General features: G+C 43.2%; 1 protein-coding gene across 4 annotated transcripts in view; it reads left to right on the top strand.

Moving 5' to 3' along the window:
* scaf1 (SR-related CTD-associated factor 1) overlaps positions 1-19,948 on the top strand; it is an 82,877-nt gene that overhangs the window by 25,271 nt on the left and 37,658 nt on the right. For all 4 annotated transcript variants that reach the window (XM_072271577.1, XM_072271576.1, XM_072271578.1 and 1 more), the window contains 5 exons: positions 5,291-5,412; positions 8,114-8,189; positions 9,819-9,937; positions 11,667-11,803; positions 16,595-16,731. In XM_072271577.1, the coding sequence (XP_072127678.1) occupies positions 5,291-5,412; positions 8,114-8,189; positions 9,819-9,937; positions 11,667-11,803; positions 16,595-16,731 (591 nt within the window). The remainder of the gene's footprint in view (positions 1-5,290; positions 5,413-8,113; positions 8,190-9,818; positions 9,938-11,666; positions 11,804-16,594; positions 16,732-19,948) is intronic.

The following is a 19,948-nucleotide window of genomic DNA, read 5'->3' as shown; positions in this document are numbered from 1 at the left end:
GCAATAACTGTTCTTGAACCTGGTGGTGTGGGTCCCAAGGCTCTCTTGCACCTCCCGCCCAATGGTAGAAGCAAGGAGAGAGGGAGACAGGTCAAACGCAGGTAGACAGGATGGGTTCAAATGGGAAAACTAGGCTGACACGGATGAGTGGGGCTGAACACCGGTTCACCGAGCACTGGTAAACACCCTAATGAAATTAACCTCCAAGTCAAGCTAGGTTTGAATGCTGCAACAAGTTTTGGCATCCACACTGAGGGAGGGAGGGTGGATGGATGGATGAACAGGAATTGGTAGGTTAGACAGCTAACATTCCTGTTACTGATCTTAAAAAAAAAATCAATCCAGTTGTTTCTGTTTCAGGCAGGGCAGTGAGGAAATTTTATTTGAAGTAACACACAATCTTCTTGTGGAACTCTGCAAGTCAAGCAACATCTGTGGACAGAAATGTCAAAAATTCCTTTCCTCCCCACAGATGCTGCCCAGCCACTGAGTCCCTCAGCTTATTTCCTTCTCCCTCACCTCCATTCAGGGCCTCGAACAGTCCTTCCAGGTGAGGCAAAACTTAACCTGTGAATGTGCTGGGATCGTCTATTATGTCCAGTGCTCCCAATGCAGCCTCCTCTACATTGGTGAGACCCATCGTAAATTGGGGGGCCACTTCATCGAGTGCCTCCAATCTGTTCGCCAAAAGCAGAACTTCCCAGTGGCGAAACGTTTTTAATTCCAATTCCCATCCACGTTCTAACATGTTGGTCCATGGCCTCCTCTTGTGCCAAGGTGAGGTCACCCTGAGGGTGCCGGAGCAACACCATATATTCCATCTGGGTCACCTTCAACCAGAGAGCATGAATAATGATTTCTCCTTCTGGTTAAAAAAAAATTCCTTCCCCTCTCCCCGTTTCTTCTGTTCCCCACTCTGGCCTTTTACCTCTCTTCACCTGCCTTTCATTTCCTCCTGGGTCCCCTCCTTCCCTTTCTCCTATAGTCCACTCTTCCTCTCCTATCAGATTCCTTCTTCTCCAGCCCTTTACCTTTCCCACCCACCTGGCTTCACCTATCACCTTCCAGTTAGCCTTCTTCCCCTCCCCCCATCTTTTTATCCTGGCATCTTCCCCCCCCCTTCCTTTTCGGTCCTGAAGAGGGGTCTCAGGTGTGTTGCTCTGGATTTTCAGCATCTCTAGAATCTCTTGTGTTTACAGTTTATTTCTTGCTCCTGATTCCAGTATCTCCTTTTCTGTGAAGTAGTTGTCATGGCAGACCATGCTGTTTAGTTTAGGCAGCATGGTGGAATAGCAGTTAACATGATCACTTTACAGTGGGTTTCAATTCCTGCTGATCTGTAAGGAGTTTACACATTCTGCCCATGATCACCTGAGTTTCCACTGGGTGCTCCGATTTCCTCCCACATTTTAAAGATGTACGGGTAAGTTGTGGGCATGCTATGTTGCCCGCAGCACAATCCTCACTAATTTGATACCGGGTGACACAGTAGTATAAAGGTTAGTGTAATGCTTTACAGTGCCAGTAATCAGGGCTCAATTCCTGTCACTGTCTATAAGAAGTTTGTACCTTCTCCCCATTACCACAGGGGTTTCCTCCGTGTGTTCTGGTTTCCTGTCACATTCCAGAAACATATGGGTTAGTAGGTTAATTGGCCACATGGGTGTAATTGAACAGTGCGGGCTCGTTAGGCTGGAAGGGCCTGTTACCATTCCATATCTCTAAATAAATAAAATTTCAAACCCTACTTTCTGAAGTTGTACGATTAGGGCTAGTGAGTTGTACCAGAAGCATGGCGACAGTTGTGGGCTGCACAGTGTAACCTTTGCTGATTTGATTTTACATTAATGATGCATTTCATTACATTTCGATGTACGTGTGACAAGTAAATCTTTTTAAATAAAATCTTGAATTGTTTGGTTGAGAACACAGTTGGAACACCTGCCTTCTTGTCCTCTGATTTCTGAAATCTGTACAAATGGAGCCTATGCTTGGCATCAACAAGTTCTTCCCTATTATCTTGACTAGCTTTTATCTCTCAGCTAGTAGTGCTATCCTGTTCCACAGAGCTAGGGTCTTCACCGCCAATTTTTGAACAGAAAAGGAAGCAATATGTCTCACTATTGCAATAAACTTGGTTTTAGAAAGCATCTTTAATGTTCCAAAGCATATCACAGGTGGGCTAGTGAGTAAGGGTCAGCTTAAAGTCTCTTGATTGTGCCAAGGTTCTCTCTGCCATGCAATCCCCCATTGTTACTTCCTCCATCTACCCTGAAGTCATTTTGGAAGGTTCAGTGGCCAACCAGGATGCTGCTCTACGGTATCTGTTAGTGACACTTAGGAGTAATGAGACCTATGAGCACTGGTTTATAATTTTTCCCTTGGTTTTCAAACATGAATGTGTAAAATGGGTACATATCACATGGGGATATGTGAAAGCAGATTATGAGCTGCAGTGGCCTTCATAAGTCAATGTATTGTATGCAGGAGATGGGACGTTATGTTGAAGTTGTGTAAGAAATTGGTGAGGCCTAATTTGGAGTATTCTGTGCAGCTTTGGTCACCTACCTGCAGGAAAGATGTAAATAAGGTTGAAAAGTATAGAGAAAATTTACAAGGATGTTGCCAGGTCTAGAGGACGTGAGTTATATGGAAAGATTGAATAGGTTAAGGCATTATTGCTTGAACGTAGAAGATTGAGAGGAGATTTGATAAAGGTATACAGAATTACGAGGGGTATAGATAGGGTAAATGTAAGCAGGCTTTTTCCACTGAGGTTGGGTGGGAACACAATCAGAGATCATGGGTTGAGGGTGAAAGGTGAAAAGTTTAAGGGGAACCTGAGGGGAAACTTCTTCACTCAGAGGATCATGAGAGTGTGGAATGAGCTGCCAGTGTAAGTGGTGCATGCAGGCTCAACGTTTAAGAGAGGTTCGGGTAGGTACATGGATGGTGGGGATATGGAGGGCCATGGTCCCGGTGCAGGTCGATGGGAGTAGGCAATTTAAATGGCTTTGACATAGACTTGATGGGTGGAAGCACCTGTTTCTGTACTGTACTTTTTCTATGACTCTCGTAAAGTGCATAATTCCCATGGAATTAACCTTGTTAAGCTTCTCTCCTTATTTCAACTGGCTGACAATCTGAGTTTGGATATTCTGGGTATAAAGCCACCAAATCTTCAGAACATTTTTAGTAATGCAAAAAGAAATGATTGTAAATATTACAAGTATATAAGAATTGTAATAATGTTTCTCTGATACACTGTATATGGATATAATAGAAGTTTTAAAAAAAATTATACTGAAGTCTTTCATTTCTGTAAAGCGTTTCAGGACGTTCCGAAGTGATTTGCAGTGAAGTAATTTGGAAGTGTAGTCGCTGTGGTAAAGTGGAAACTGGTGTGCACATTGCAATGTAGCCCTGCCATGGGGGACAGTGGAAGCAGATTCAATAGTGGTGTTCAAGAGGCTTTGATACAGGGGCACACACAATGCTGGAGGAACTCAGAGGGCCAGGCAGCATCTACAGAAAGGGGTAAACAGTCAACATTTCAGGCTGGGACCCTTCTTCAGGACTGGAAAGTAAGAGTAAGAAGATGGGAGGAGGAGAGAGAGAAGAACAAGGTGGCAGGTGATAGGTGAAACCAGGGGAGGAGGATGGGTGAACTAAAGAGCTGGAAGAAGTTCCCTCTGGTGCTCCTCCCCCTTCTCCGACCCTTTATCTCTGTCATCAATCAACTCCCCCCCACCTCTCTCACCTATCACCTTGTTGTTCATCTTCCCCTCCCTCCGCCTTCTTACCCTGACTTCTCCCCTACTTCTCCAGTGCTGAAGAAGGGTCTCGGCCCAAAACATAAACTGTTTACTCTTTTCCTTTGATGCTGCCTGGCCTGCTGAGTTCCTCCAGCATTTTGTGTGCGTTGTTTTGGATTTCCAGCATTTGCAGATTTTGTCGTGTTTAAGATAGGCATATGATTATGCTGGGAATAGAGGGATATAGAAGGGTTTAGGTTAATTTGGCATCATGCTCAGCATGGACATTGTGGGCCGCAGCACCTATTCCCTTGCTGTACTGTTCTTCAAAAACACAAGAAGGATCATCATATTGAGCAAATAATCTGTTGTAGAAAATGACAATTCAATCCCTAAACCATTTGGTCTTTGAAATAATGCAGTGAACTATTTTCTGTTCACCTGAGAATATGGGGTCCTCAGGTTAAAATCTCATCCAGACAATAGCTGCCTCAACAGTTTAACACACCTTTAGTCCTGCAGCGGAGTGTTGGACTGGATCCTTGCGCTCTGATCTTTGGAGTGAGATTCAAGCCCACAGCCTTGTGACTTGGAGGCAACAATGCTGCTAACTGAGTCACGACTGAAGCTAATTATACGTGGGGTGGGAAATGAATTCAGTAAAAAAAAAATTACCTCGGGATAATGAGAACATGGAACTCTCCACAATAGGGTAGGCAAATAAAATGGGTATTTTTAATGGGAGCTAGAAAAGCACATCAGGAGGAAAGCAATAGATGGTTACACTAGAGGGAGAAGACCTGTAGGCAACACAGATTGGTGGACAAGCTTTATTGAATGACCTTTTTCTGTAACACGAAGAGAACACTGAAAATGTTCAGTCAGGGCATCTATGGAGTTCACGTTTCAGGTTTGTGATCTTTCATCAAAGATCATCTTGTTTTTACTCCAAATTTCTATCTCCTGCAATATTTTTGCCCTTGTGTAGTCCCTGGACCTCCACCTCGAGCAATATCCACTATTCTCTGGTATTTTTCACAAATAAAAGGGTAAATTTAACTTCTACCTCTATGTTATATTAACTTGTCTAACGCACCTTCTACATTAGACCTCCTGGATCAGTTTTGCTTACCCTTGTTCGTTTGCTGGCTTTTGTATTGAAATGTTTTAAATGAACTACTAACATAGGGCAGTAGTCCCCAACCTCCGGGCCGCGGACCGATACCGATGTGCGAAGCTTGCAGGGGTGCAGTGGTAGCCGGGACGCACCCAGCACATCTTTAAGAAAAAAGCCGAAATAAGCAAGCGTGCCAGGCGGCACCTAATTAATTAGGTTGTTTATTTCGGCTTTTTTCTTAAAGATGTGCTGGGTGCGTCCTGGCTACCGCTGCACCCCTGCAAGCTTCGCAGATCGGTATCGGTCCGCGGCCCGGAGGTTGGGGACCACTGACATAGGGGACCTGATGTTTCATCATGAAGGTTCTAGAATTGCAGTGAATTATTCTAAAACTGTGCATTGTTTCCATGTTCTACAGGTGCTGAGCAGGTACGCCTGATCCCACAGCCACTGAGGCAGAGCACACACAATAATCGGTCTGAGTGCAGCACACCTCCACAAGCTAACTGCAGAGATTCGCCATGTGGACAGCAGGTTAAGGTAAGGTGGAGGGCAGAGCGGTAGTGTAATGGTCAGCACAACGCTTTACAGTACCAGCGACCTGGGTTCAATTTCCACCACTGCCTGTAAGGAGTTTGTACATTCTCCCTGTGACCACATAGGTTTCCTCCCCAGTCCAAAGGTGTACCAGTGGTAGGTTAATTAGTCATTGTAAATTGTATCTTGATTAGGCTGGGGTTGAATCGGGGGTTGCTGGGTGGCGCGGCTTGAAGGGCCTATTCCACACAATATTTCAATCAAAATATTATTAAAAATAAAACATAGGAGCACATTCAGCCCATCGAGTCTGCTCTGCCATTCCATCATGGCTAATTTATTACCCTTTTCAACCCCATTCTCCTGCATTCTCCCCACAACCTTGACTCCCCTTACTAATCAAGAACCTATCAACTTCGGCTTTAAATATACCAAATGACTTGGATACAGTTAGCCGTGTCCTGAGGAAGCGTTTCAACCCGAAACGTCAACTGTTTATTCATTTCCATAGATGCCGCCTGACCTGCTAAGTTCCTACAGCAATTTATATGTGTTGCTATGTCCTGATGTGTAGTAGGCATGGGACGGAAGGTTTGACTTCTCCCCAGGTGTTAACTGGTTAATTTGCTGAGCTGAGAATTTTACTTTTGGTTACTACTTTGTGCATAACTAGCCGTTCTTAGTCCAGAAGATTAAAATGGGCTCAACTCCTTTAGTACTGTGTTGACAAGCAGCCAGAAGAATTAATATGTCAGGTTGTTGAAAGATCCTTTCCAGCATTTCTAATTTTACTTATAATTTCTGCCCACAATATTTGGCTTTGAATCAGAATCTGTTTTCATGTCATAAAATTAGTTGCCTTCCAGCAGCAGTACAGTGCAATATATAAAATAAGCTACAATACGAAATATTTTTAAAAAAACAGTGCAAAAGTATTGAGGTATTGTTTCATGAGTTCATGGACTGTTCAGAAATCTGATGGCGGAGGGGAAGAAACCGTTCCTGAGTGTGCCTCCAGACTCTGGTACACTTCCCTGATGGTAGTCATGAAAAGAGGGAATGTCTGGGTGGTGGGTATCCTTAATGAATGCCGCCTTTTTGAGGCATCAGCTTTTGCAGGTGTCCTCGATGGTGGGGGAGGCTAGTGCCCATGATGGAGCTGGCTGAGTTTATAAATCTCCGCAGCTTTTACTGATCCTGTACAGTGACCCCTCCATACCTGACGGTGATGTGACAGCCATAATGCTCTCCATGGTACATCTGTCAAATTTTCTGCAGACTTCGGTGACTTGCCAAATCTCAAACTCGTAATGAAATATAGCTGCTGATTATCTGAATTTGATATTCTGATTATTCCTCCTCACTACTATCCTTCAGATACTGTCTCAGATCTCTTTACTCACTGATATTGTAATCATGCTGTCTCAATGCAGACATAATGTTACTGAAGTAGATTGTCTTGACATTATCACATTGCTGTTTGTGGAACATAGAACATAACACATTACAGCACAGTACAGGGCTTTCGGCCCTTTTAACCATCTTTAGCCTCCTACAAGGCCCTCCATTTTTTTTTAAATCATCATGTGCCTATCTTGAATTCTTAAATACCGCTAATGTAGCTGGCTCTACCTCCCCTGGCAGTGCATTCCGTGTACCCACTACTCTCTGCGTAAATAAACCTACCTCTAACATCCCCTATACTTTTCTCCAATCACCTTAAAATTATACCCCCTCGTATTAGCCATTTCCACCCTAGTTAAAAAATCTGACTATCCACTCTCTCTGTGCCTGTTATCATCTTGTACACCTCTTTCAAGTCGCCTCTCATCATCCTTCACTCCAGAGAAAATCCCCAGCTTATCCTCGTAAGACATGCTGTCTAGTTCAGGTGGTGTCCTGGTAAATCTCTGCACCCTCTCTAAAGCCTCCTATAAAGAGGCAACTAAATCAGAACACAATATTTTGATGCCTCAAAAAGGTGGCATCCATCATTAAGGACCCCTGTCACCCAGGTCATGTCTTGTTCTCATTGGGGGTGAAGTAAAGAACTTGAAAGTTGATTGGTGGAAGAGATAAAGGGCTGGAGAAGGGGGAATCTGACAGGAAAGGACAGAAGACCATGGAAGAAAGGGAAGGGGGGAAAGTGGCTCTTTACTTCACCTCCTTCCCCTCTCCTGGTTTCACCTATCACCTACCACCTTGTACTTCTTCCTTCCTCCACCCCCACCTTCTTCCTACATTTTCTCTTCCTTCCACTCTCGACCCAAAATGTCAACTGTTTACTGTTTCCTATAGATGCTGCCTGGCTTGCTGAGTTCCTCCAGCATTTAGTGTGTGTGTTGCTTTGGATTTTCATCATCTGCAGACGTCCTCGTGTTTGAATTAATTTGAAAGACAGCACTTCCTTGACTACATTGCACTGTCAGTAGTGGACAGGGAGCATTAGGTTAGATTTTGTTCTCCATCCTCTGGAGTAGGACATCTGGGTCTAAAGACCTCTCATTTAAGCAGTGATTGGCACTGAAGGCTATTAACATGTTCTTGTTCACGGTAACATCAGGCACTGTGAAGTAAAGTGGGTTGGAGGGAGGAGTGCTACCACGCAAAATAGCATGAAGGTCACCTCTGCATTCTGGATGAATGCAAATGACCTGACAGCATCATTTCATCTTCTGCTAATTGAAACTTATTTACATTTCAGAACTCCCTGCAGTGCTTAAGAGGCATGAACGTGGTCATTCGTGAACCAAATGACTGTGGGAAGATGTGCCAGCGAGGTATCCGTCAATGTCCTTTTAGTTTAAATAAGTAGAAATGTTGGAAAGTCTACTTTGTAGATGGAATCTGGGCTCTTTTTGTTTACTCGTATTTCACACCAGTCCTGAGTAAGCCCAGTTAAGTTGGATAGATTCAGAGTAATTTTAGAAAGTCAGTATCTTCAAGAGTGGGGGAGAAAATTGTTGGGAGGATAGCCTTAAAATCTTAATAGTGATTGCAAAATGAAAGGGTTTGACCCAAAACATTGTCTTTTTTATTCCCCTCCATGGGCACTGCCTGACTTGCTGAGTTCCTCCAGCATTTTGTGTGTGTTGTTCAGGATTTCCAGCACCTGCAGGATTTCCTGTGTTTGAGAGTGGTGGAGTAGTTACTATTCTCCATTTTAATGCCTTCATGTGCAAATTTGACCCCTTCAGTGATAGAACATGCTCTGGACTACAAACCTTTGTGTTGCATTGTAAATGTAGCTGTATCATATCCACAAGTCTTCAATGCATATGTGCACATCACGGACCAAAAGGAAGCCACTACACAGGTCGGCAGTAACCGTTTGGATTTCAGTCAAGAATGGTGATAGTCACTTCTCAGCATCGAGTGTCTAAACTGACATTTGATGCCTTCCGTGTTCTCCATGTAGGGTCATAGGCAAATAATTGCACGGTATTTGCAATACTCAGACCTGACCCTGATCATTCTCCCCCCACCCCCAAAATGTCCTCCATGTCTTTCTCTTCCCAATATTTTATCAAACATCTCCTTAAAACCATCAATGTTTGCCTCAGTTACTAACATGATTACAGGACCACTCAGACTAGAGAATATTTTCCTAATTCCCTCATCAGCAATGCTTATGAAGGTCCTCCATCTCAGGTGGTGTTCAGGGCTTCCTTCACCATGTCAGTGCTTTCTGTTTTCACTACTCTCAGTCATGCAAGTCCCAGATGGAGAATCAGGAATAATGTCACTCATTGTTGTTTCCATAACAATTTTGTTTTACCAGGTCGTTAGCCCTGAGCTGAACCCCTGAACTTGGAGGACTGGTGGACGACTCTTACTCTGTCCTCTGCCCTTTGACCTGTTTTGCATAGGTGACCCCACCAAGAGCCAAATCTCCATTAATGACAATCTGCATTTGTGGCTCTAGATTTAGACACCCAGGAGAAATCTGATGACATTGGAGTGGGAAAGCTTACTAAATCTCCAATGGGGTCTATTAAAGGGACGAATATTGGCAGTTAAATAGAATCTCTTGCTGTGGTAATGTTTTCATTGTGGAAAGAAATTTGAGAAGCAGTCCTTTGGTGAAGTGAAAGTTAGGACAGAAATCACGAATACTTCTGATAAATTGTGAATAATTTTGAAGTAAGTATGATAAGCTTGTTAGACAGAAAAAACGGGTGTAAAATTGCCAAAAAAAAGCAGATGAATTTTATTTCCCATTACGAGTCTGAAAAGGACAGTAGAAGCCACTACAATAGCAATCTTTAAAAGACAATGGGATAGATGGTCAAAAAAAAGTTTACAGTTCTCTATGGAGAACAAAACAGAAGATAAAGAAATTGGCGTCTCTCTCTTGGAGCTGTCTTCTGAGAAACTATGATTTCTTTTTGTGGCCCTTCTTCCTATAGATTCCAGGAAAAAGAAGCAGATTAGACGACGAAAGGCGTGCATGCCTGTGGAATCCAACGTCGCCACCAGAAACTCGCCAGAGGCTGCAGTGCCCAGTCTCCATGGGAACGGGAACCCGGTAAGGCTCCTGAGTGGACCCTTTGAAGATTAATTAGGGTTGATTGAATCCACCCTGTGAAGCATCTAAGAACATGAGGACTGCCCAGTAAGTTATCCAATTACCGTTCTCCCAATTGGAAAATACAACAGTAGTGAACCTGTTCGCTAATCACAGTACTGAGATCCCACCAGTGAATCTACAGCAGGCACGGATCTGTGTGCTGGCCACTTTAGCCACCTGCTCCCGTGAAGCCATTCAGTGTTGCAAGTTGCTGATGCAGGTCCTCACCAGGTTACCAATGAGTCCTGTTCCTGTAAGCTGGTCAGTGCGGATCGACAATAATATCTCCTCCTCACTGACATTCGGTGCAGGCACACCTCAAGAACGTGTGCTTAGCCCACTGCTCAACTCCCTCTATACTTTTGACTGTGCTTCGGCACAGCTCATCTATAATTTTGCCAACTGTTCTGGCAGAATCTCAGATGATGACGAAGAGGACTTACAGGAGTGAGATAGGATCAGCTGGTTGAGTGGTGTCACAACAAAAATCTCACATTCAACATCAGCAAGACCAAGGAATTGATTGTGCCGTTCAGGAAGGGGAAGTCAGGAGTACACACATTGAGGGGTCAGCAGTGGAAAGGGTGAGCAGCTTCAAGTTCCTCGGCGTCGACATCTCAAAGGATCTATCCTAGGCTCAACATATTGATGCAGTCTTGAAGAAGACACGCCAGTGGCTATACTTCATTAGGAGTTTGAGGAGCTTTGTTATGTCACCAAAGACTAGAACAGTACCACAGATGTACCCTGAAGAGCATTCTGAGTGGGATCGTCACCACAGATGTACTCTGAATGGGTACATCTGAGTGGGCTTATCCCTGTTTGGTGTGGAGGCTCTAATGGATCGCAAGAAGCTACAGAAGGTTATAGACTCAGCCAGCTTTATCACAAGCCTCCCCGCCATTGCAGACGTTTTCAAAAAGTGGTGCCTCAAGAAGGCAACTTCCATCACTGAGAGCCCTCACCATCCGAGACATGCCCTTGTTAGTCCCATCAGGGAGGAGGTACAGAAACCTAAAGAGAACGCACACTCAGCTGTTTTAAAAGCAGCTTCTTCCCTTCCACCATCAGATTTCTGAACGGTCCATGAGCCTCATTATTCCTCTTTTGCACTATTTATTTATATCTTATTGCAACTTCTAGTATCTTCGCCTTGCCCTGTACTGCTGCCACAAACCAACAATTTCACGATGTACGTCAGTGATAATAAACCTGATTCTGATTCAGTTTGTAACTCAGATCAACCGAGTTCCCATAAGGCAGACGATGCCTGCAGCTCTGCAACAGCTGGTAGGTTCATCCCACCCCAAAATGCTTGTTTCCATGTAAGGGCTGTACCTGAATTGGGTGTTTCCAACCTGGGGTGGACCTGCATCCCATTATTCCCCCCAAAAAATGTTCAAAGTAAATTTATTCTCAAAAGTACATATCTGCCACCATTTTCTTGCGGATATTCACAGTAGAACAAGGAAATACAATATAATCAATGAAAAACTACACACAACCATGACTGATAAACAACCAATGTACAAAAGATGACAAACTGTGCATATACAAGCAAAGCAAATTATAATAAATAATACAAAATTTGTTAAGAATAATAACAAAAAACATTCCCCTTGACTTTGAGTGAATCAACAGTGCTTTCGCTGATTACCTTCCTTCTCTGTATTTCCTCCCTTCAAAGGAGAAAGAAGTGGTATCAGTTCTACTGTCCCATCTCAGCAGTGCGCTACAGCACATCGGATCCACATATGGAGCCACCCTGCGGACACGGCTGAACCCGGAGCCTGAATCTGTTGCCGATCTGGGCCCCTCTTATTTGTAAGAACAATTTCTTTCTGAATCTGATTGAATCAACTCTCTCTTGTCATTTGCACATCCCCTGCAATGTATTTCAGTTCTGACTGAATAACCAAGTAAGAACTTGCATTTGCGTATTTCCTTTCACAATCCCATATTGAAAAGAGTATCTAATTGTACCAAGTTCTGCTTAGCCAGTGAAGTGTTTCAACAGCAGATTCACCATTCAATTGTAGGACACATCACAGCTGATGGGCAAGTAGGCTTTTACAACCAGCAGTTTGGGATTTATTTTCTTGGGTGATTTTGGTTGAGAGATAAATAACAGTTTAGTTTGGGTAGCCTCCAACCTGATGGCATGAATAGCGATTTCTCCTTCTGGTAAAAAAAAAATCACTTTCCCTTCACCTCCCCTCTTCTTCTATTTCCTCAATCTAACCTTTTACTTCTTTTCATCTGCCTATTACTTCCCCCAGGTCCTCTCCTCCTTCCCTTTCTCCTATAGTCCACTCTCCTCTCCTATCAGATTTCTTCTTCTCCAGCCCTTTACCGTTCCCACCCACCTGGCTTCACCTGTCACCTTCCAGCTAGCTTTCTTCCCCTCTCCCCACCTTTTTTTATTCTGGCATCTTCTCCAGAATGGGATGCCCGTTAGATTGATCACTGACCACCTTCTTATTTGGGGGCTTGTGGGTTAGAATCATACGTTGTAGAAACAAGCAATTTGGCCCCTGTCTTCGTATTGAGCATTCATACCCACCTCTACTGATCCCATTTGCTGGCACCAAATCTGAAGTTTTCAGAGCTTTGGCTATTCTAGTGCTTTTTCAGATAATTAAGTGTCAGAGTATATCTCCATCAACCATGTTCGTGCCCAAAATCAATCATTGTCTATGTATTTATATGACATAGATCATTTAGTCTCATTCTAGTTCCAGATAGACTTGACTTGCTTCATAGGGTCAGATTTGAAGGCCAAATACAGGATTAATGGCAGGATTCTTGGCAGTGTAGAGGACCAGGGGGATCTTGGGACCCACATCAACTGCTCACTCAAAAAAGTTGCTATGTAAGTTGATAAGGGTTGTTCAGAAGTCATATTGGTGTGTTGGCTTTCATAAGACATAGGAGCAGAATAAGGCCATTCAGCCACCAATTCTGTTCTACTGTTCCAGCATGGCTGATTTATTTTCCCTTTCAACCCCATTCTTTTGCCTTTTCCATGTAACCTTTGATACCTTTACTAATCAAGAGTCTCTGCTTTAAATATACCCAGTGATTTGGTCTTCACAGCCATCTGTGGCAATGAATTCCACAGATTGACCACCCTCTGGCTAAATAAATTCCTCTTCATCTCTGAAACATTTTTCTATTCTGAGGCTGTGCCCTCTGGTCTTAGAAGCACTATAGGAAACATACTCTTCTCATCCACTCATTTAGGCCATTCAGTATCCGATAGGTTTCAGTCAGATCTCCCCTCGTTCTTCTGAACTCCATTCGAATACAAGCCCAGAGTCATCAAATGCTCCTCATATGTTAACTCTTTCATTCTTGAGATAATTCTTGTGAACCTCCTCTGGATCCTCTCCAATGCCAGCATATCCTTTCTTAAATTGCATTTGCCTTCCTTACTACTGACTCATCTTGCAAATTAACCTTCAGGGAATCCTGCACAAGGACTCCCAAGTCCATTTGTACCTCTGATTTATAAATTTTTTTCCCCTGTTTAGCAAATATTCTACACCTTTATTCCTTCTACCAAAGTGCATGATCATACACTTCCCTACACTATATTCCATCTGCAAAATCTTTGCCCATTTTCTTAATCTAAGTCCTTCTGCCTTCTCCCTCTTCCTCAACACTACCTGCCCCTCCACCTATCTTCGTATCGTCCATCAACTTGGCCACAAGGCCATCAATTCTGTAATCCAAATCATTGATGTATAACATGAAAAGAGGTGGTCCCAACACCAGTCACAGGCAGCCAACCAGGAAAAGGCCTCCTTTATCCCCACTCTTTACCTCTTGCCATTCAGCTAATCTTCTATCCATGCTAATATCTTTCTTGTAATACCATGGGCTCTTGTTTAGCAGCCTTATGTGTAGCATTTTGTCAAAGGCTTTCCGAAATCCAAGTAAACAATATCCACTGGCTCTCCTTTGTCTACCTTGCCTGTTATTTTCTCAAAGAATTCCAACAGATTTGTCAGGCAAGACTTCCCCTTTAGGAAACTATTCTGACTTTGGCGTACTTTATCATGTGCCTCCAAGTAGCCCGAAACATCTTCCTTAATAATGGGCTCCAACATCTTCCCAACCACTGAAGTCAAGCTAACTTGCCTACAATTTCCTTTATTTTGCCTTATTTGTCAGGGGATTGAGTTCAAGAGCAGCGAGGTAATGTTACAGCTCAATAAAACCCTGGTTATTCCGCACTTCGAGTAACAGTTCTGATCACCGCATTACAGGGGGGGATGTAGATGTATTAGAGACAGTTCAGAGGAGATTTACAAGGAATCCTCTTGTACTAGAGGCTTATGGAGTTAGGTTGATAGAACTAGGGCTTTTTTCTTTGGAGCAAAGGAGGATGAGAAGTGGTTTGCTAGTGGTGTACAAGATGCTAAGAGGCATAGATCAAGTGGATAGCCAGAGACTTTTTCCCAGGGCGAAATGGCTATTACAAGGGGACGGAATTTTAAGGTAACTAGAGGAAAGTATATGCGGGATATTAGAGGTAAGTTTTGTTGCACAGAGTAGCAGGTACCTGGGCTGCCCTGCCAGGGGAGGTAGAGACAGATACATTAGGGCCATTTAAGAGACGTGCACATGGATGATAGAAAAGTGGAGGGCTTTGTAAGAGGGAAGGGTTAGATTAATTTTAGAATAAGTTAAAATGTTAGCAGAACATCATAGGCCAAAGGGTCTATACTGTTGTACATTTTATAACTCCAACAGGAAAAAAATGTCACCTCTTGGCCATTTGGTTAAGATCAAGTATAATATCTATAGAACCTCTCCAACTAAGTAAAATGTCCCAAAGGTTCTTGCAACATTGGTGTCAAACAAAATATTGACAAGAAATCAAATGGAGATTTGATAGGACAGGATGGTTTTAAGGAGAACCTTAAAAGAGGTACTAGAGGTTCAAAGGTTTATGGAGGGAATACCCAAGTTAGCAGCTGAAGATATGTTTGAAAGTGGTAAAGCAATTTAAAATACGTATGCATAAAGAGCCATAATTGAAATTGGGTTGGCTGCTTGTTTGTAGAGTTGTTTGCCGAGTTGGAGGTTAGGTTGCAAATGTTTCATCACCAGTCAAGGTGACATTGTCAGTGCGCAGTTGAATGTTGTTTTTGCCGGGTGCTCATGTTTATATTGGTCTGGCTCATTGTTCTGATTGGTTGGCTGTCATACTGGCCACTAGTCTCCACTGCCCTGTATTCCTGGATGTGATCGAATGACAAATGGGGCAAAAGAAAGGAAATTGGTAGGCAAGCTTGGTTCTCAATAGAGGACTCTTATTAACAAGTATATTGAACTAGATGCAATTTACAGACTTGTATGTCTGCGGATCAGGGCCAAGGGGTGAGCTGCAGACACCCGAGAAGTCAATGCTCACAACGATTGAAGCAACATTCAATTGCGCACTGATGGTGACCAAATGCTTGTGACTTAACTTCCAGGCTCGGCGAACAACCCTACAAACGAAAAGCAATAATTTCTTAAATCATCCAGTCATTTCTCAGCTGGAGGTAGATATGAAAATTGGGACAGGCTTGACATATGGGGTGATTGGAATACTGAACTTCCCTTTCTATAACATAGGTTATATAGATCCATAGATCAACCTGTGAAAACGATGACTAAATGAGTTGACAGGATACAGCGGGAAATGCTTTTTCCCTTGGGAAAGTTCAGAACGAGGTTGTACACCTTAAAATCAGAGTCTAGTCATTCAGGGATAATGTCTTCTAGCAACTCTTAAATGTTGATCTCTGTGGATAGGAAAGGCTGATGGGCCTAGGTTCCAATGGAAAATGTCAGACTAAGATTGAGGGATTTCTTTTTGAATTTGGTAATGACAGTGGAGCCATAACAGGGAGATGAGTTACAGTGTTGATCAGCTGCAGTGGCCTGGCAGAACAGAGCAGAGTGGTTGCCTTCTGCTCCTGTGGCTCTGATGTCTGGCCCAGCTCAGTGCTAGGTGATACCTCCGTCCCATTCATCATAAGGAAATAGATTTCCATCATTACCCAGTAGTAAGATGCAAGATCAAGAACTGTCTGTCTGCAGCTGAGTATGGTGGGTAAGGTTAACACAGCACCACACACACAAAATACTGGAGGAACTCAGCATGTCAGGCAATATCTATGGAAATAAATAAACAACCAACGTTTCAGGTTGAGACCCTTCTTCAAGACTGACAAGGAAGGAGGAAGGCAGGAGGAAAAAAAGGTGGTGGTGGGGGGAGAAAAGAGGATTGCTAGAAGGTGATCAGTGAAGTCTGGTGGGTTGAAAAGATAAAGTGCTGGAAAAGGATGAATCTGATTGGAGAATGGACCATAGGAGAAGGGGAAAGGGGGGGAACCTAGAAGGAGGTAATAGGAAGGTGAGATAAGAGGTCATGGAAGAAGAGGAGAGAGGGAGGGAAATTTTTACTGGAAGGAATAAATCGATGTTCATGCCATTAGATTGGAAGCTACCCAGGCGGAATATAAGGTTAACATAGCTTGCTTTCACGTGGCTGAGGTCCGTTCGAGGGAAAACTCAACATGTTGCATGCATTTCTTTGATGTCTGTGCTCCTATCTAGTGGCAGGTTAGAGCCAGAACACACAGAAGAGACGACAGATTTGCAAGAAGATGGTGTTTCCAGTCTTGGCATCCGTTTTGTACGTCACCCCGGGTTTGTTGTTAAGAGAGATCGGACCTGGCGATATAACAAGTCAGGTGGGGAAATGTTCCTTTTTTCTCTGTGCATGTGTGGCTCACTCTCACTCTCACGTTCTCTTTTACTCCCTCTCAGTGCATTAAACACAGGCTGCAATTAAGGTTTGAATGTTTAATGTACAGTAAGATACTTTTGTTTTTAATTGCTTATTACTCCCCTGACGATTAGGGCAGCAATGAAGATCCTCCATCTGTGACGGTGTTCACAGCTTCCTTAATCGTTTCAGTAGATTTCTCTCCGTTTTCACCACTGTCTGTCATCCAAGTCCCGGTGGAGACTCAGGAAGACCATCACGCTCAGATGTAGAAGGATTCTTCATTGCTGTTTCTGTAACAATTTTTTTTTTGACCAATCAGGGTTGTTAGCCCTGAGCTAAACCTCCGAACCTGGGCGATCAGTGGACCACTCTTAGTCTGGCCTCTACCCTTTGACCTGTTTGGCATGGGTGACCCAACCAAGAGCCAAAACACAAAGCCCTGACTTCAGCCAGCATAGCTCTCTGAGTCATTGAGGCACACAAGCCTCCAAACTCTACAACAAGGTTGTGGTCCTCTTGCAGGACATTAAGATACTTGCACTATAATTCTGTGTTGTAAGCATTATGCCTAATATTTTTGCACCATTCCTCAATTCTTACTCTTAGAGTATAATCTGTTAATTTTATTTTTATTTGTTTAAGGTTGTCCTGAGCAGACTTCAAATGTCTGACATGTATGATTATCATTGTTTATATAAAAAGAATATTTTAATATCTGCTGCATGTGTTTACTTGGCTACTTATTCTAGCTAAACACGTAGCCATTGTGGGAGTCACTGGAAAGGGATTTTTATTTTTCAAATTATGTTTCCCATTGTATAATCATAGACTCAGTGGCCACTTTATTAGGCACGGAAGTGGAATCTGCATGGTCTTTTACTGCTGCAGGGCTCATCCACTTCAAGGCTCAACGTGTTGTTCATTCAGAGATGCTCTTCTGCACACCACTGTTGACTATTTGAGTTACTGTCACCTTCCTGTCAGCTTGAACCAGTCTGGCCATTCTCCCCTGACCTCTCATTAACAAGGCACTTTCACCCACAGAACTGCTGCTCAATAGATGTTTGTTTTTCGCACCATTCACTGTGAACTGTAGAGACTGTTGTGTGTGAAAATTGCCCTGCCTAGCACCAACAGTCATTCCACAGTCCAAATGAGATCTCTGAGATCACATTTCTTCCGCATTCTGAAGTTTGGTCTGAACAACAACTGAGCCTCTTGACCATGTCTGCATGCTTTTATGCATTGTTGCTGCCACATGATTGGCTGATTAGATATTTGCATTAACGAGCAGGTGTACCTAATAAAATGGCCACTGAGTGTAATTACCAGCAAGTTTACTTGGGTGCTTTCTCTGGCTAAACACATTGATGGAGACTATGGAAATGGAATTTTAGTTATTAAATTGTTTTTCCTGTTGTATAATCATATGCTAGAAAAAGTCAAGTAGCCTTAAGGAAAATCAAAGTTCAATTCATGGTGAAAACTTTTTGTTTAGCTGTGTAACTAGGGATTTGGCAATGTAGTGTAATTCCTGCAACAGGTGAGACTCAGTTTGCTCTTTGCTGTATTGTTCTTCAACGTTAAATAACTTAGTTATTTAATCTTGTAGGGTATTTATTTATTTAGAGGTGCCGCGCAGAGTTGGCCCTTTGAGTTGCACCGCCCCAGCAAACCCCGACAACCCCAATTTAACCCTAACCTAATTACTAGCTTGTGTTGGAAATTGCTTATGTCACGTGCCCCATGTTTTTTTATCGTGCCTCGGTGTTAATTCTGAATATTCCAAGATGTCCAGGCAATTTAATGCTCTTAAAATGAGGTTCCCCTTCTAATGTAAGGCTGGAACTTTTGACCACTTGGTATGATAGCTAGTCATTGTGTACTAGGTGAATTCTGGATTCAAAGCAGTAAGCACCTTTTTTTTTTAGTACAGTCGGTCTGCCTGGTTTTTGACTTATCCAACCCAATTCTATTTATTTATTTAGTGATACCATGTGGAGTAGGTCTTTCCGGTCCTTTGAGCCACGCCACCCCATCAACCCCACAACCCCCAATTAACCTAACCTAATCATGGTACAATTTACAATGACCAATTAACCTACCTGGTATATCATTGGACAGTGGGAGGAAACCGGAGCACCCGGGGAAAACCCACACATTCCGCGGCGAGGACGTACAGAGACTCCTTGCAGAAGACGGCGGAATGGAGCTCCAATGCCCCAAGCTGTAATAGAGTCACGCTATCTGCTGCACTACTGTGGCTCCTTCTAGTCCAGAAGCAGCGTATATTGTTTTAGGGTAAGGTATCAGCCACTCAAGATTGAAATTCCCTCAGATATCTGGAAACCTTTGGCAAGACCAATAAAATTCAGATGAAAATTACACTTGAGGGGGTTGATCAAGAAAGTGGAATTTTAAGCAAAGATCAGATTAGCTGCAATCCTGTTGAACCCCACAATTGGTATGAGGGTCCGAGTGACGACTCCTGTTGTAATCACTGGGGTCTCCATAGCGTAGCGGTTAGCGCAGTGTTTTTACAGTTGTGAAGTTCAGGGTTCAGTTTCGGTGCTGTCTTTACAGAGTTTGTAATATTCTCTCTGTGACCACTTGTGTTTCGTCCGGGTACTCCGGTTTCCTCCCGCTGTCGGTTAGCAGGTTAATTTTTCTGTAATTAGGCTAGTGTTTAATAGGTGGGTTGCTGGGCAGTGTGGCTCTTTGGGCCAGAAGGACCTGTTCCGCGCTGCCTCTAATTAAATAAAATGTAAATTGAAAAATATGGGAATAGTTAAGGCTTTGGACAAGAACTTGTGCCCAGGCATTGACTTGATTGAGGTGTACAAGGTGTTAAGAGGCTTAGATTGAGTGAACAGCCAGACTTTTTCCCAGGGCGGAAATAGCTAATATGAGAAGTACAAGAAATGAAAATGGCTAAAGTGATTGGAGGAAAGTATAGGAAGGGTGTCAGAGGTAAGTTGTTTCTTTTTATTACATGGAGAGTGGTGAGTGTATGGAATGCACTGCCAAGGCTGGTGGTAGAGGTAGATACGTTCGGGACACTTAAGAAACTCTTGGATAGGCACTTGGATGATAGAAAAATGGAGGGCTGTGTGGGAAGAGTTAGACTGAATCTTAAAGACGGGTAGAAAGTTTGTCACAACATCATGGGCCGAAGGGCC

Source organism: Mobula birostris, chromosome 11, assembly GCF_030028105.1.
Source record: "Mobula birostris isolate sMobBir1 chromosome 11, sMobBir1.hap1, whole genome shotgun sequence".
Classification (NCBI taxonomy): domain Eukaryota; kingdom Metazoa; phylum Chordata; class Chondrichthyes; order Myliobatiformes; family Myliobatidae; genus Mobula; species Mobula birostris.
The sequence above is the reverse complement of the archived record's forward strand: the minus strand, read 5'-3'. Positions and strand labels throughout refer to the sequence as shown.